Here is a 17,032-nt window from a genome sequence, read left to right on the forward strand (position 1 = left end):
TCCATATTCAGTACACACCTAAATAAATGTTACTGACCTGGAATCATTTACTCAGTGATCCACAGATTCTGAGGTGAAAGGAAAGGGAGTAAAGGGGGTGAAGGAGGTAGAAGTTAGTAAGTGCTCAAAGAACATAAGACAATTTAGAAGATCTTGTCAACCATTATGCCAAAATATATCTTGTGTGTGTGTGTGTGTGTGTGTGTAGGGGGTTCTTTTCTACAACTGTGTGTTTTTCCATGTGAACTGGTTCTAATGTGCCTCAGCCAAAGGGGGTTTAGTCTTAGATCAGCACAAGAAGACGACGCCATTTTGTAGCTGGTCTGGAACACAAAATGGTTGGAGGGACCTTGTTAACCCTTTAAAGGTGAACTAGTCCAACAGATAAGTAAGGACGCCTGGTGGAGTTTCCCCTGCAGCTCGGATGACACCCATGCAGCATCCACAGGGTGATACTGAAACTGCACATGGGAGCACTGCAGGAGGACTGCACAGAAACCGTCAGCACATGGAGCACCGCCTGTGCGCCACAGCGCGCGGGGGGTGCAGGAGCAGCTGCACCACAGACGAGGCAACCGCGGCGCAGTCTCCCGGAAGGTGTCACGCTCTAGCAGTGACAGCCATAGAACACAGAGAGGCGGGCTTTCCCGCAGACTCCGCACCTCGTTATTGGTCGTAATGCGACAGTCGCTATAATATACGCACGACTTAGGGCACATTGTCTAAAAATGCGCAAATAACGATAATGGAAGCGGATCTGAAGATAGCGCCTCTGACTGAAGCAGAACACGCCGGGTAGCCCCCCCGCCTGCGGGAAACGCAAAGCTTTTGTTACTGAAGAACCTCCTGCGACTCACAGTCCAGAGAAGAAAAAAGGTCTCCTGACTGTGTTTCCCAGGAAGGACGGGAGCCCTCGACAAGTCGGACGGTCGCCTTCACCGTATGCTGGCCAAAGACGAGATGTAATCCCTTTCATCTAAGTATGTTAAGCGATTGTTATGTCACGGACCATGTAGTCGATAAGCCACAAAGGAAAACCAGCGGAGATTTACATAACGGCAGCAGCGCGGAGCAGCGATCTGGTAAGGAGTCCGGTGAAGACCAGCCATTAGCCGCTGGTTAGCATCGTGCCAGGTGCTAATGTAGCTAGCTAGCTAGCATCGTCCAGGACGCCAGGCGATGTTTGTGTGATATTGTCTAAACACGTGGACCCATCGCAGATATAGATGTTTGTGTTGTTGTTGATCTGATGGCACCCTACCGTTGTCTTCAGGTGTGTCGTCCTCTCTCCAGGGAGGCTGAACGTGCAACATCTAACAATAACACAGTCAGCATCACATACCGTTATAAAGTATTTGAGGTCGTGGGTGGATTTTAAATGCTCCTCTTTGTCCACATCATCAAGATAACATGTAGTAATATGTGTAACCAATAGCACTCAGTTATGAGTCTGGCTTGTGGCAGCTGTTTGCTGGCTCTTTGTGTTAGAATGGACTGTGAGGTCTAAACAAAACTTCCAGCCCTCAGTGAATTAAATACAATCATCTGTGCTGTAGTGCCACCCTAAACTCATTTTAGATGACAGCTTCATTATGCTGGATTATGCATCTCCATTATCAAGTCCCTAGTCCACTGACAAAGTCATGGATCTGAGGGTAACGCAGAGCTGTCCCTTAATCTGGCATATCATCTGTGACAAGAGGTCTGCTGTCCAGGTGGTCCTGCAGGTACAGAAGGACAACATGTTCTAAACATGCAAAAGTCCCTCAGACACCTTGTAAATATTCTTGCTTCTATTTGGGTGAGTCAAACAGAATTTCTTCATGGTGTTCTGTATGTCTCTAAAATAGATGAAATGTGGGTGAAGGTTTTGTCTGTCAAATGCTGTTAAAGCGCGTGCACTTCCTGGACACCTGATTAGCACACCTATATGATGTAATACAATCCAATAATGGTTGTGAACTTATAAATTCTTCCAAAAGAAGCTACTAATGGTCTTAGAAAAGTTATTATAAACACATTGCTATTGAATAAGTAAAAGCAGAAGGACAAATAAATTATGAGGAAAAGTGTGTAGTGTGTTATAATATGTGGTATCCGCCACAGTACACATTGTTTAGTATGTAATCTATTGCATGTATGGGCAGATTTGCGTGAGGCAGTCTGATGTCAGGCTAGGTTACCATAGATGTGGTGTCTTTGCATTATTTTTTATCATCAACATACAGGACGGTAAATGTTTCACTCTTGCTCCTTGGGGAAACGAGACCTGTGCCACTATCACGTGGGCACCCTGTCAGTTTAAAGGCTTTTGTAATTCCAAGATGTTTTTTAAATGTAAATTAAAGTGGTGCATGTGTCACTGTAGCTGTGTAAGTCCTGCCTTAAGTCCACCCCCTTGCTGCAATTATATCAGCTATTACTGCTGGTTCTTGGGGTGATGCAGCCAGGTAGGAACATTGTTTGCCTGCAGACTCATTGATGTGCATAGTTTTTGGCCCAGTCTGTGCATTGGTGTGTTGTAAATGTAAATTAGCAGTCAGTGCATTATCAACAGATAAAGTTATGTTTTTGTTGTTGAGCAGTCCAGTGTCGTCAGTCCACAAAAGCCACTATTGCAGGTTGTAGATGGCACTCAGTAAATAGGGAGAATAAAAACATGATGCTTCCTTTAATTATACATCTATGAAGCTCTGCCCCCATGCCAACCAGTACTCACCTTACCCTGTCATTGTCATGTGCTAAAAGCCTGGTCAGTTCCTCTGTTGCTCTGCTAAGACAACCTAAGATGGTTCTGCTTGAACTTATTTGTTGATAAAATCAAGTGATACTGTGGGTACGTGGAAGATAATATGTGGACATGTTTTGTCAAATGTCACCATATGTCTTGTCCTCTAAAGGAGATTTCAACATTATGGCAGCTGATTCAAAGCACCAGATCATGGAAAAACTCCATATGCAGTTGAAGTGGTGGCAGGTGCCCTGCTAGACAGAAACCACTACATAGTCACTTTGTCACGTTAACCAGTGGCCCAACCCACATCATCTTTGGTTTTATGTTTTTTGACTTCATATTAATGATTTACCTTCCTTCAGTCTGTGGGCAGTCATATTTTTGTGAACTGCCCACTGTATGTTTTTTATATCGAGGAGTTTTATTATTTTTAATTAGACTAGTCAAGGTCCATGTCAAGGGCTGTATGCATAATAAGGCACTCTGCAGTACAGCTGGAAGTCGTCATCAAGTAGAGGTGGTCTGATAAGCTGCACAGTGTCTGCTTGTTTTGAACCTAAAATGCCGTCTTCTTTAGAAAAAGTCTGTGGGCTCAATATCTGTTGGGCTGTAAGAGAATGTCAGTTCTGAATGCTATTTAAGCTTGGGCTTCGTCACTCTTTAGTAGAACCTCACTGCATAAAGCATCCTGCAGTATCATAATGGTTTTGCCTCATGCTTGTATGTGGTTGTGTGGAACTAGATAGGTTGCAGAGATGCACCGTGCAGTGGGAGTTTGTACTTGGTTAAAGCACTGTGTTGGAAATGCATTTCCAGTTCGAGGCAGTGACCATTAACTGTAATCTCCCCCAGGATTGAATCTGCTTTTCTTCAGCTTGCACACTTTTAGTTGCCATTCTGGTGTCCTTGTTATAGCAGTGAGGAAATTAACATCTTACTTGTGGAATTTCTTCACCTTAGCTGTGAGGAAAAGGAAGAGGAGGTGGTGGGAGATGTGCAATGGTGTTCCAGTTTAGTATGCGAGTAATATGTTGTGCTTATTCAGCATGCATAAGAAGAAGTACTGATGAGATATGGGCGCTAGAAGCAATGATAATTTATGAAGGACAGTCAAAAATCATTTAGTGTCACCCCTTCTGTTTGAAAGAAAAAAAAAATACATATTCAGTTTACATTTGATTCAAAGTTAAATTTACTCTGTTCATCTATTCATTCATTAGTTACACCACTTATGCTTTGGAGGCTTGCAAGGTGCTGGAGCTGATCTGTACAAGTCAGTCGTGGAGTTGACATACAGTGACAGACAGCAGCCCACACTCATGTTCATGCCCACGTGCAATTTAAGGCACTTTTGGACCAAACAGTTCTGAGGACCTCAGTTCTAGGAACTACCTCAATAAGGAACTGACCTGAGAACTACAGACCTTAAAGGCCCTTTTGTTTGTCTGTTTGTTTGTGTTCACACCACCAGAAGGAACGTTGAAGTAATGTAACCCAGCTGATGGTTGCTATAGTGATGTCATTTCTGCATGACAATCAACAACTCCAGCTAAAATTTTCATGTTTTGATTTGATCTGTGTAAATAATCTCTCTGAACTTTCTCTGTTGCGTAGGCAGCCTGGACCTCGGCATCAGGCAGTTTGTGAGGTTTTTTGTTTTTTCCATGCCAGAGCTGTTTATGCTACTGACCCTAACTTTTACAAATGATGTTTGCTGGTGCTGCATTGTCTTACGTTATTGTTTGTCGAATCAGTGTAAACCTCGTGGTTTCTGTTGTACTGGAGAAGTACCTACTCTGGAGTAGGAGCTGAAATGTCCCCAAAAACAGTATTTTAAGAACTGTTGTAGTTCAGACAAATGTTACGGGCACACAAAAAGAGGAACTTCCCCCAAAGGTTTTAAGAACTACTAAAATGTCCCCTGCCCAAATGTGGCTTTAGAGTCATCGGTTAACCAAACCTGCATGGCTTTGGGTGAAGGGAGGATTCCAAAGTACCTGGAGGAAATCCACATGTGCACAGGAAGAACATGCTAACTTGAAGCCAAATTTTTGGCATGCCAGAAATTCTTCCGGTCACCCAGGAGCTAGCTTGTTGGTCGTTCACTTGATTGGTCAATTCAAATTCAAATTCAAATTCAGCCAATTCTAAAATGAATCCAGTTTGACCGATTCAGGGCTGAAGTTGGGTCAAATCTGTACAATGTCCATCTTTATCAGGGACATGCCTGCTACCTCAAACGGACTAAGTGCTTTTCACACAATCAGTTCAGTGTAGGTGTAGACTGTGAACATTGTATCTTGTTTAGCTTAGCGTTGAAATTAGCTTAATAGAATAATGTAGTGGAGAGTATAAGCAAGGATGAACAGGCAATGGATGTATATCCTTTTTCTGCAGGATATGCAATAAAAACATGTACAGAGTAGGGCCTCAGTTTTTACAGTGTGTCTACTGAAGCCAGTGTTGCCATTGTTATAATTTCTCTAGAGTCAGGGTCCCACTAGACCACAGAGCAACATGGCTATCCCTGTAGTATTGAGGTGTGATTCACAGCAGCTGGAATCAGGTGGCAACAGGGTTTCATAGCAAAGTAACACATAGCAAAACTTTTTAAGTCACTCTTGCAGCAGAATTTAATCATCCACCGTCTCACTGTATGCTCAATGTATGTTCAACAACACGATTTTAACACAATAAATACATAAGTTAAATGCTTGCCCAGTAAAGCAAACTGTGCAGTAAGTCACCCCAATGTCGTTGCATGAGAAATAAGTAAATAACTGCACTCATCCAAAATTTCAGATGGGGTTCGACAGTTTATTACCCTCAAATGTACATTCTCAGGTTGTGGGTAGATTAACAAGATCGGTCAATAAAACTAGTATGGGTACATGTGTAACAAGGACAGTAGCCTAATTTGATAGATGCAAGCTTTGACTCCTGTTATGCCTAGAACACCTTCTGATGTTTGTTTATATTGGAAAATAAAAGGGAAAAAAGGTAATAATTGTATTTTATTCCCCTTTATAGGCAACAAGGATTGATGTCTTTAAAGATTTCAATGTCCACAGACAATTTTAAACGAGATATAAAAGATTTTTAGTTTTTGGTGTGTTCTCTTTTACATCTTGTATGAAATGAAATAATTTGTGAATGCCTTAAGGATACTATTTGAAATACATGATTGGCACTACCATTACTTGTGAAAACATTTATGAAATTGGTTGAAAAGGAGTTAGAGTAAGCAAACTGTGACTGGCAAAAACATTGCACATATCATTCAGACTTTTTTTTTGTTTTGTTTAGTTTTTGTCATTGTAATCATCACACCTGTCAACGCTATATGCTAATACAAGACTATGGCAGTCTGACTTTGGCTAATTGACTTTAGAAGATATCCACTTGAAATGGCAAACTCTCTCGGGTTTGCTCATCTGGAAAAGTCAGGAAGGCCTTTGCTGAGTCCAACCCACAAGAGAGATGGGTAGGCGAGTGACCAAAATAATGCTGTGCAGCAGTTTATCCTCAACACTGCAATTTACAAATGTGAGAAATTGTGACATTTATCATTTATTGCAGTTCGCACTAGTTATATCCTAAATAGTAGAAATACTGTATGTACATTACAAAGTAATCCACTAGGAATGTGTGCTTGCTTGACTATAACCAGCCACTGCAGTGCCATGATACATGACAGCAAACAGCTGTCCTCCTGGATGACCCTACATGTCATTTGCTTGAGCACTCTGCTTTGGTAGTGTCATTGCAGTAAATAAGATTACATTTTTTTCACACAAGTTGTTCTCTTGCTGACGTATTTGATGGTATCACAATGTCTTGTAGGTCTTGAAATGGTCCCACTAAGCTCTTCCGTTACCGAAGGGTTTGTTTCTGTGACCACATAAACTGCACTGCGTTTGGCCTGCTAATAAAGGTGACATCTTCAGAGATACGTCTGACTATGATATGGTGTTTAATTTAGCAACATTGCATTTTTATGTTTTTTGGGTTTTTTTTTCTTTGTGGCTTGTAAGATGTTCAAAGTAATATAAATAATAATCCCTTTATATTTTTACAGGTTTCCATTCAAATGTAAACCAAATTGTCCTGGATAGTCCTCATATGTCCTATAAAAGGTCAGATTCTTGTTTGAATTAATATGTACTTTTTGTCTAATATTGGTGGAGGTTTCTGTTTTATAATTCTATGCTCCTTTGTTTTTTAGGATTGGGTAAAAAACGAGCCCCAGCTTCCGGTCCTTGCAGAGAATGGCTCATGGGTGGGATTCATACTTCCATAACCTCCAAGCACTACCATCTGATCCAGGGGCTTTGAGAAAGACGTCAGAGTCAGAAGGAGGTCTATCCCAGCATATAGAAAATTTTGTTGGACATCATGACTTCAACAGCACTGTGGCTTCGCATGAAGCTCCTGAAACAACCTCCAACTTCTCCACAAACTATTTCTCAAATCCCAATATTGGAAACGCCAGTTCGGACTGTGTTTATCAAAGATACTATACGGAAACAACATGGCCAACTGATGGAGAACAGATGGATAAGGATTTTTTGCCAAGATGTGGAAATAGTGATATCTCAGACTTTGCCACAAGTGGATTATCAACATCAGGAACTTTTCCATCATCTTTTGCAGCAGATTTACAAGGACTTAAACAAGATTGTGGAATGCTTGCTACACCATTTCTTGAAGACTACTCAGATATCAGTAGTTCCCCAGACACAGACATAGGTGAAATAAGGCCCTCTTGCAAATTCATGTCAAATAACTCAGTTCCAAAACTTAAAACTGATCTTACTACAAAACACAATTTACCAGAATGGCTTTTCAGCCATACTGGAAATATGTTTCCAGCTGAGAGCATCTGCTCTAATATGGCAGACAGAAATACAATTTTGCCAGGTCAGTCAAATGTGCCAGCAAGTGAAAACATAGTTGATTGTGCACAAGACAAAATAGAAAGTCCAGAAAAAACATCTACATCTTACACTGAACATGAGTCCCCTTCTATGTCGGACGTGGTGATAACCACAGGGAGTCAGACTGTAGAGGATAAAAATAATAGTGATGATTGTCTAGATCAGAAACAAAAAGAGGATGTGAAGGGAGATCAGTCAGGAAAACAGTCTGACATCTTGGTAACTAGTCATAAAAATGTGACTCGTGAGAGAATAGAAGAATACTCATATGGAAATGAGGAGGAGCAAATTAATCCAGCTGCTGGAGATATTACATTTGACAATGATCAAGATCATGTAGATGAAAGAGTCCTAAAAAATGAAATGAGGAAATCATTCAACGAAGAAAGCGAGGAATATGATCATCTCAACCCCACAGATGATCAAGATACAGCTATGAGAGAAGATGAGCAAGACAAAAGTGAAGGAAAGGAATCAACTTCTGAGCAGAAATCCCCAAATGCTAACTCCTCTGATGGACAAGATGAACATATGGAAACCGACTGTCAGGAGAAAGAAATTAAGTCAAATACCTCTGAATCTTACAAAAATTTAGTTCAGGATAATAATTGTAGGAGTCCTCCGATGACATGTGATGGTCATTTTGACATTGAGAGTGATCATGCAGAACAAGGACTTGACGATAATGCACAGCCGTGCTTACAGCCAAACAGTTCCAGCACAGGCATAAATCCCTGTCTAGAAAAAGTGTGGACAAGTACAAGAGAGAATACAAACACCACCCTCTTTCCAGATCCAAACTGTAGTGGTTTTGATGACACTGGTGACAGTCTTTGTCCTGATACTTGTGTAAAGAGCAGGAAGAGCATTGCTGATGATCCAGAATTTCATCTGCAGACGACTAAGTCAGGAGCAGAAATAAATCCCTGTGTAAAAACAGATTTGACAGATCCAGCAGAGAGGACAAATACAACATCCTCTACAGATCCAGGATGTAGTGGCTCTGCTGTGACTATTGACAAGAATGAACAAAGTATTTGTAGTCACATAGAACCCTGCTTAAAGCCAAATAGCTTCAATACTGTCATAACACCCTCTCCAGAAAAAGACTGGGTGTGTACAACAGAGAAGACAAACACAACCCCTTCTCCAGATCCAGATTGTGGTAGTTCCAGTGCAATTAGTGATAAGAACAAGCAAACTGTCTTTGGTCCAGAATCTGGCCTGCAGACAGACAGCTCAGGTACAGACGTAAACCCCTGTATAGTAATGGAAATGACAAGTCCATCAGAAATGATAATAAACTCTTCTGTAGATCCAGATTGTAGTGGTTCAGGTGTCACCAGTGACTGCCATTTAGTTGATACAAGTGACAAGAATGAGCAAAGTGTTGATAGTCATTCAGAATCCTGCTTACAACAAGACGGCTCAGCTGCAAGCATGTGCTCCTGTGCAGAAAAGGAATGGACAAGCTCAACAAGGAAGATAAGTGCAACCTCTATCCCAGATCCAGAATGTAGTAGCCCAGCTATGACGAGTGGCCCAAATGCACTGAATGTTTCCCATAGCTTAGAATGCGGCTTACAGTCAGACACTTCAACCACAGACAACAATCCTGGTCTAACAAAAGAATGGACAAGTCCAGCAGAGAATTCAGATACAACTGCTTCTTCAGATCAGCAATGGTCACCACAAACCCCAGAAGCCCAAGAACCACAAACTCCTGAGGGAATTGTTGCTGAAAATGCAAGAGGGTCATTTGAAGAGTTGGACACATCTATACAAGGACAGGTGCTGCTTGGCATGCTGTATGGTGAACCTTTGTCAAGAGAATACTCTTCATGTGACACAGAAGAAATGAAACCTGACACATGTCAATATAAAGTAAAGCTGGATAGACCTGACAGGACCCATGTGGATGACTCAAAAAGACAGTTGCCTCAACTAAAATCCTCTGGACAAATGAGAAGACACCTGCAGCCTGTTGTAATATTAAAGACCTTAGAGTCAACAAATGGAATGGGTAACTCATATTATTGTGCAAAGTGCCAGCACACAACCCACAATGTAGATCACCTGATTGAACACCACAGTTGTTGCCATTCACTGCCCAAATTTCAGTATTGCAAGACTTGTAATCTCTATCTGATGGTGAATGAGCAAACAGAAAAGCACTTGTGTGGCAAAACCAAAGAAAGCCCTCAGCAAACTTCTGATTCCAGCCTACAGGGCAAAAGAAAACGCCACGGCCGCCACAAGTGCACTAGATGCGGACTTGTATTTTCAAAACTAGTTAAATATATTAGCCATACGAGGATTCACACTGGCAAAACACCCTATAAGTGCAATGGCTGTGGCTTATATTTTGCCCAGGGTTCTAGTCTGCAGAGACACATGCGTGTACCTGGTAGATGCAAGCCAAGAAGACTACCAGTTACAAGTTCTGATGATGTTACAAGCAAAACTAAAGCACCACCACAAAAGGACTTGGTAGAGAACAAACCATTTGCAAATCTGCCTGAATGTTACGTAATGCTTGCTGACATCTCAAAGACAGATCTGTGTGGATTATCTGGTAAAAGCTTCTCAACTGAAGATAAATCCAAACAGCACTTCAACAACATGCACAAGGGAAAAATTCTGCCAGATGCATCTAATCAGTGTTCCCCAAAAGTCAGTGGTGAGGAAACGCAAAAAGTACCAAATGAGGCAAGTGGAAAATATAAATGTCCTCTTTGTCCACGGCTTTTCAAGTACTCCTACAACAGGGCTCGACATTTACGACACTGTATCAGAAAGTCAATATGTGGTGGCAAAGATAAAGTTGATGGTAAATATCCTTGTCCCTTATGCCATACTACCTTCACTTTATCATCGAACCGATATAGACACATTAAAACATCATGTTTCCGCGAATGTCTTAGTCGGCTTGCAAAAAACAAGGCAAAATCGCAGCAAAAGACTGAACAGATTCAAACAAACGAAACTGAGCAGGAAATACAGTCAAATGTTAATGAACCAATAAAGCAACCACCCCCAGCTAAAACAGCCCCCAAGGCATTTCCACGTTACCAGTGCAATCTTTGTCCAGCAGTTTTTTTTTATGCTTCTGGAAAATACAGACATATGAAAAAACACGAGTTGTTTAAACTCACTGGCAAAGTTTTTAAGTATAGGAACTCAGTGCTCTCCATGTCTGACCCAGCAACTTTAAGTAGCACACAACATCAAAACAGTAAGGATAAATTACCTGAAGTGACCAGCAGTCTTGGCCTGACCTGTCGTTTTTGTGGGAAAAGTTTCAGCGTATCAAAGTCCTTGAAGAAACATGAGCACACTCACCAAGGTGAAACACCATATCGCTGTCTGGAATGTGGAAAACGATTCAAGAAACGTGCCTATCTCATTGGGCATAAAAACGTTCACCAGAGAATGATACAATGCACTGTCTGCAGAAAAGTTCTTCCAACCATTGGAGACTTGATCCAGCACAGACGCTCACATCTTATAAAGGGAAAACTTGAATGCCCAGACTGCCACCAGCAGTTCCAGTATCCTGTATATCTCCTGAGGCATCTAGAGGTCCACAAAAAAAGAGAAAACAAGACACTTCAGCTTGAAGAGAGGTCACCATTAAAATCACATCAGTCCTTAAAATCTGTGGAAGAAGACAGTGAACCAAAGCAGATACAGTGTTCCTTGTGCAAAGATGTATTTGACAATGCCGAAGTACTAAAAAAACATTGTCTTACGCATATATCTGGGTCCTTGCCAAACCAATGTCCATTTTGCAAACAAAATTTCTCTAAGCGCCACTATTTGCTGCAACACATGGTCAAACATACCGGAGACAAACCCTTTTGCTGCAAAAATTGTGGAAAACGGTTTTACCGTGCCATGTACCTTAAAGTTCACAGTCAGAGTTGTTTGCCTGCTCAAACTGAAAATCTCATTACAGTGGATGCGGACACTAAGACTAAGAGACCATATCAGTGTGTGTATTGTCCACGGACATTTTCAAAGAAAACCCGTCTGAAGGATCATCACCGTGGCCACAAGAGAAACTCGCTGCTTCTATGCTCAAGATGTGGGCAGTATTTTGGATTTACAAAATTAAATCAACATCAGAAGAACTGTGGGGAGACAGCAGAACTCAGCACTGGTTCTCATAATTGTGATTCCAGTCAAATACCTTCACCGACAAACCAGAATGTCCAAAAAATGTCGTTAGAGTCCAGTGCAACCAAGATGTTTCAATTCAATTGCCCTCACTGTAGACAGAGGTTTAGGTACAGGTCGTTACTCTTGAGACACCTGGTTTCACATACCGGTCTGCAACCCTACGCATGTATGCACTGTGGCCACAGATATGCAAGTCAGACAGCATGTTTGCAGCATGAGGCTTTCTGTGATGGCGTTTACAAAGAGGGGCTGTCAAGAGACAAAAGTGGTCCTGCAATAAAACTGTCAAATGTGTCTACTCTCAGAGAGGCAATACAGACGTCACAAGTAGAAGGTGAAGCTGAATACAAGTGTAAATTCTGTACCAAGACTTTCCTGAAATCACGAAACCTGCGGCGTCACATTTTGTCACATAACGAAGTGAAGCCCTATCGCTGTAAAGCCTGTGACAGCTGCTTTTCAAGGTACGATCACCTGAAAGTACATCAGACCCGTTGTAAAGGGAAAAGACAGCGACTGGAAGTCTGTATTCCCAAAATCAGTTTAGATGACGTTGGCAAGGGTTGGCAAAATAAGTTTGGCAATGAGCCTCCCAAAAAACAGGAGACATTTGAGTGTGAAGTCTGTCCAAGAAGCTTCTCTACTCAGTCTAAACTTTCACGACATGTCACTATGTTCCATGTTACAAAATTATTCAAGTGCATGCGCTGTGACACCTCATTCGCTCATGAAAAATCACTGAAGAAGCATAAAAAGAGAAAAAAATGTAGAAAAGTCTCCAATGAAACTGATGGTTCTGTACCACAGGAAACTAAACCACCAACAGAAAATATGACAAAATCACTTCATCAAGTGAAAAATCAAATTCTACAAAGAATCAAGCCTTGTTTTAACAAAAAGTACAAATATGTATGTAGTTACTGCCCTCGAGCATTCCTATCCAGCTGGCAATTACGGGTACACACCCGCCTGCACACAGGTGAGAAGCCATTTGCCTGTGATGATTGTGGTCAGAGATTTATAAGGAAGGATTATGTGCAGCGTCATTCCACAAAATGCACCAAGAAACCACAGCAGAAAAATGTGCCCTGTGACAGATGCGGAGGCTTTTTCCCCAAAATCATTGCTGAAAGTCACAAAAAAAATTGCACTCCAACACCAAACCTATCAAAATCAGCAGTCTGTGAAAGTCAAAGCCCGCCAAAAGGCTTTTCTTGTGCGTACTGTAATTCCCGTTTTTTGCTGTTTTCGCAGCTTCAAGAACATTTTTTAAATGAACACAAGTTGGAAACAATGGCTCCACCAGTGTCTACTGCACCACTACAACACCACCTGTCAAATATACCAAATATCAAAGAAGAGCCTTTGGATGAGAATTGTGATGACCGGCGTAGTGAAGGTTCAAGTGTAATCTGTAGATTAGATACAGCTCTGGAGAGTGACGTATCCAAACAGTTTTTCTGTCGGGAGTGTGATGTGTCTTTTCTAAGTAAAGCTGGACTAACTGCTCATCTACGAGGGCATGCTATGGCACCTCCTTTTAACTGTAAAACATGCAAGAAAGGCTTCTGGAATAAAACTCTTCTCCGCAATCACAACAGGAAATGTAGGTTTGGACTTTTTTCAGAACGAAATTCAGGCAAAGAGGTGGAAGTACCTTTGAAAGCAGAGATTGATATTGCACTAAATGACTCTGTCCTAGTGTTTAAGGAAAGCTCCAAAACAACCGGCACTGGGGTTCTGCAGACCAACTTCTCTTGCAAAGATGACTCAATGGACAAATCTCCACAAAATTCAGAAGAGGCCGAAGCGCAGAGCAGCTCAAGTAAAGAAAAGAAAGCTGTGCAATACCAGTGTTCAGAATGTGATATGAGCTTCACAGATGGCTTATTGCTCATTAGTCACCTGGAAGACCATGGAAGAGAGGAACAAGAAAAAAGGCGCAACACATGTATCAAGTGCGGACGTATGTTCACTAGTCGTTCATATCTTGAAAAACACATGAAGAACGTGCATGGAACTGATGACAAATACTCTTGCCCTGACTGCTCCAAGGTAGTTCACAGTTTATCTGATCTTGAAATCCACAGAACATGTCATGACCTAAGTAGACCGTATGCTTGCAAACTCTGTTCCCAGAGGTTTTTGTCAAGAATGTCTCTATGTAGTCACTACAATGAAGAGCATCCAGATGATGTATTTTCTTGTCGTTTCTGTAACAAGACCTATTCAGTCAAAAAATCATTGACTAGGCACTATAAAAAATGGCATCAGAAAGAGCAGAAGGATCTTAGTACTCTACAAGATAACAGCAGCCGTGAACAATCCACCAGTCAAGTTAGTATAACTGGTGAAAGTGATGAGAATGAAAATAACAGTGAGGACAGTGACTCAGACTCCGCACCATACTTCCCGTGTCATGTGTGTGGCAAGACATTCCCAACATCAGAAAGTCTTGAGGATCATCAGCTCTGTCACTTGGGTGAAAAACCACATGAATGTGAAGAATGTGGGAGATGCTTTTTCCAATCATCCCAGCTGCAGCAACATCAACGAATGCACAAGTCTGAATTTCAATGTCAGGCATGTGGCAGGGGTTTTGTCTCACTCTTTGCACTGCGTAAACATAAGCATAGTCATGGCAAAAGCCGTCCATACCGTTGTTCTAAGTGTCCCCTCAGTTTTACCGGACCCTCACAGTTAGCAGAACATATGTCTACCCATCGTGAAGAGAACTTCCCTTGTGACATATGCAATCATGTGTTTCTCTCCAAGAGCAGTAGGGCTGAACATAGGAAAAGCCACTCTAAGTCAATGGACCAATCCTCATTTTCAGTTTCAAGGGAAGAACATCAGGCACCTCCTTCACATTCTGACAGCTCATCAGTAATCAGCAAGGAGCTTAAATATCGCTGCGGTGTTTGCAGTGAGCGTTTCAGAGACCCAGAGGAGCTCTCAGAGCATGGCTGCATGGCTGCCAACGAGCGACCATACTCATGTTCAGACTGTGATAAATATTTCCTGCATGCATCTCACCTGAAGAAACACAGGGCCACCCATCAGCTGTCATGGTCAAATAGTGAATATCCATGCAATCAATGCAACAAAAGCTTTTCCTCATCTCAGCAGTTCCTCAGCCATCTGAAGACGCACATTGATAATGCAAGAGAAATTGACAATGAAAATGCAGGGCCTCCACATGGTTTCATATGTCCAGTTTGTCATCAGTGTTTTGTCAGTGCTTCTGAGCTGAGTTGTCATTTTCCCACCCACCCTGATGGTACATTTGAATGCAAACATTGCAAGGTGACTTTTCCTTCTGTGAGCCAGCTTGAAGAGCATAAACGCTGTCATTTAATATCAGCTACTGAATTTGAATGCACAGAGTGTGGCCGGAGCTTTCTTGGAAGTAATGCTTTCCTCCAGCACCACTGTGCCCGTCAGAAGAATGCAGTTTTGGAGAGCGAGTGCTCAAATCCATCAGCTAAGGCATCCCTTCCAACTTATCAAGCAGCAGAAGACGAGGAGATTGATGTTACTGGAGTGGACTTGTACAATTGCCCGCTATGCTCAATGCAGTTTTCTTCCAAAAGTGGGCTTTTGGAGCATCAAAACAGGCTCCACAGTATGAAGCCATTCAAATGTGAACTTTGTGGAAAAACTTTTGCCATGCGGAGATATCTTAAAGAACATGAGCGCAGGCATCGCCAAAAATTGGTTCCGCAAAACGCAACTCAGTCAACCAACAAGTTCAGATGTAACCAGTGCCGCACAGAATTCAGTACAGGACAAGATCTTTCCTTACATATGAGATTGCATGCCGAAAAACAAGTTGGAGAGTACCGCTGTGATATGTGCTATAAGTCATTCAGCCACTGGTCTCTGCTTAAACAGCACCAAGAAAGTCATGTTGGCCAGGTTGTATATGAATGCACAGAATGTGACAAAGCCTTTGCTTTTCCTCACCTTCTGGAGGAACACCAACAGGCTCATGCTAATTCCTCTCGGTTATAGTTGTCAGTGACCATCAAACTTTATTTTGAATAAATGTACATAAAGTATCTTGAAATTCCTTTGTCTTACACAATATTGTGTACTTCCACCTGTAATGCAATTTAGGTTTCATTTGTATTTTGACCCTTGTTACATATTCCCAAAGCTCTTGGCTTGTGTTGCTATTACAGAGCATCTTCTAATTATCTATTGACTGTATACATGTGTATTTCTAACATTGGGATTTGTATACAGTAATCTAGCCCCATAGTTACTTGACAATGTTTATAAATCTGACAAAATTGTGTAAAGCTCTTTAACATTCTGTGAATTAAAAGAAAGCATGATGGGACAAGATGTTTGGACAGCATTTTGGATAAATGCTGTCGATTCTGATCAGAATGATCATTTCTGACATTTTAAAATCATTTTTAGTTTTCTTGACAATGTATACAATAGACTTGAACCTGGTCATTTTAATCTGCCAGTATTTTTAATGTTATGGCTGATCATGTACTGTAGATAATTTTGTAATTTTCAGTTCATCATTTCCCTGTTGGTCATAGGTTGGATTTTTTTGTTAGTGAAGAGAAACTTGTACATACATTTGAAAGATGTTATAATTGAATATTCCTTTCACAACCTGGGGATGTTACTTTTCTTTAAAAAAACTGTTAATTGATTTGATTGAGAAGTAAAAAAAAAAAAATCACAAAAATGTCTTGTTTGTACTTCTGTATACTTTTTTTTTTTTTTTTGAAGCTAACAGGAAGAAGAAAATTTTCCATATTTTATTTATTTATTTTTTAGTACTTTAGCTTGTTATGCGACTTATATGTGAAATTACTGTCATTTTGTCGAGTAGTCACTAGTGTTGCACTGAACTTCCAGTGTAACTCCAGTGAAAAAGCTGCCCAAAACAAAGAGCTATAGTGCAGGTAATAAAGTCTGCAGCTGAAAAACAGTTTGGACTGAGTGTCGACATTCAGACAACCTGAGAGAGGAGGAGGACACGCTGCTTCACTGTCTGCCCTACACTTTGACACATGAATGAATTTCATAATGCACTTCCGTTTGTTTTCGTGGCTATCCTTCATTCTTAGAATTAGAAATGTGACTTATACAGAGACGTATATGGGGTTTTTCCGGTTCAACAAGGATGTTTTTGCTAAAAACAATTAATATT

At 41.2% G+C, this 17,032-nt stretch overlaps 1 protein-coding gene across 3 annotated transcripts; it reads left to right on the plus strand.

Annotated features, from left to right (window-relative positions):
- The first annotated feature begins 624 nt into the window (after positions 1 to 624).
- znf1035 (zinc finger protein 1035) lies at positions 625 to 16,513 on the plus strand. Of its 3 annotated transcripts, XM_026293437.2 has the most exons (4): positions 625 to 1,082; positions 6,578 to 6,668; positions 6,813 to 6,870; positions 6,960 to 16,513. In XM_026293437.2, the coding sequence occupies exon 4, from the start codon at positions 7,003 to 7,005 to the stop codon at positions 15,865 to 15,867; it is 8,865 nt and encodes a 2,954-aa protein (XP_026149222.1). In that variant the 5' UTR covers positions 625 to 1,082; positions 6,578 to 6,668; positions 6,813 to 6,870; positions 6,960 to 7,002; the 3' UTR covers positions 15,868 to 16,513. The 3 variants fall into 3 exon arrangements, with proteins under 3 accessions (XP_026149222.1, XP_026149220.1, XP_026149223.1); XM_026293435.2 differs by lacking the exon at positions 6,578 to 6,668; XM_026293438.2 differs by lacking the exons at positions 6,578 to 6,668; positions 6,813 to 6,870.
- Positions 16,514 to 17,032: the final 519 nt, after the last annotated feature.

The sequence above is a fragment of the Mastacembelus armatus genome, chromosome 16 (genome assembly GCF_900324485.2).
Source record: "Mastacembelus armatus chromosome 16, fMasArm1.2, whole genome shotgun sequence".
Lineage (NCBI taxonomy): Eukaryota > Metazoa > Chordata > Actinopteri > Synbranchiformes > Mastacembelidae > Mastacembelus > Mastacembelus armatus.

Excerpts from the sequence above, each read along its gene's own strand:
- znf1035 (XM_026293437.2), top strand. The coding sequence starts at position 7,003 with ATGGCTCATGGGTGGGATTCATACTTCCATAACCTCCAAGCACTACCA.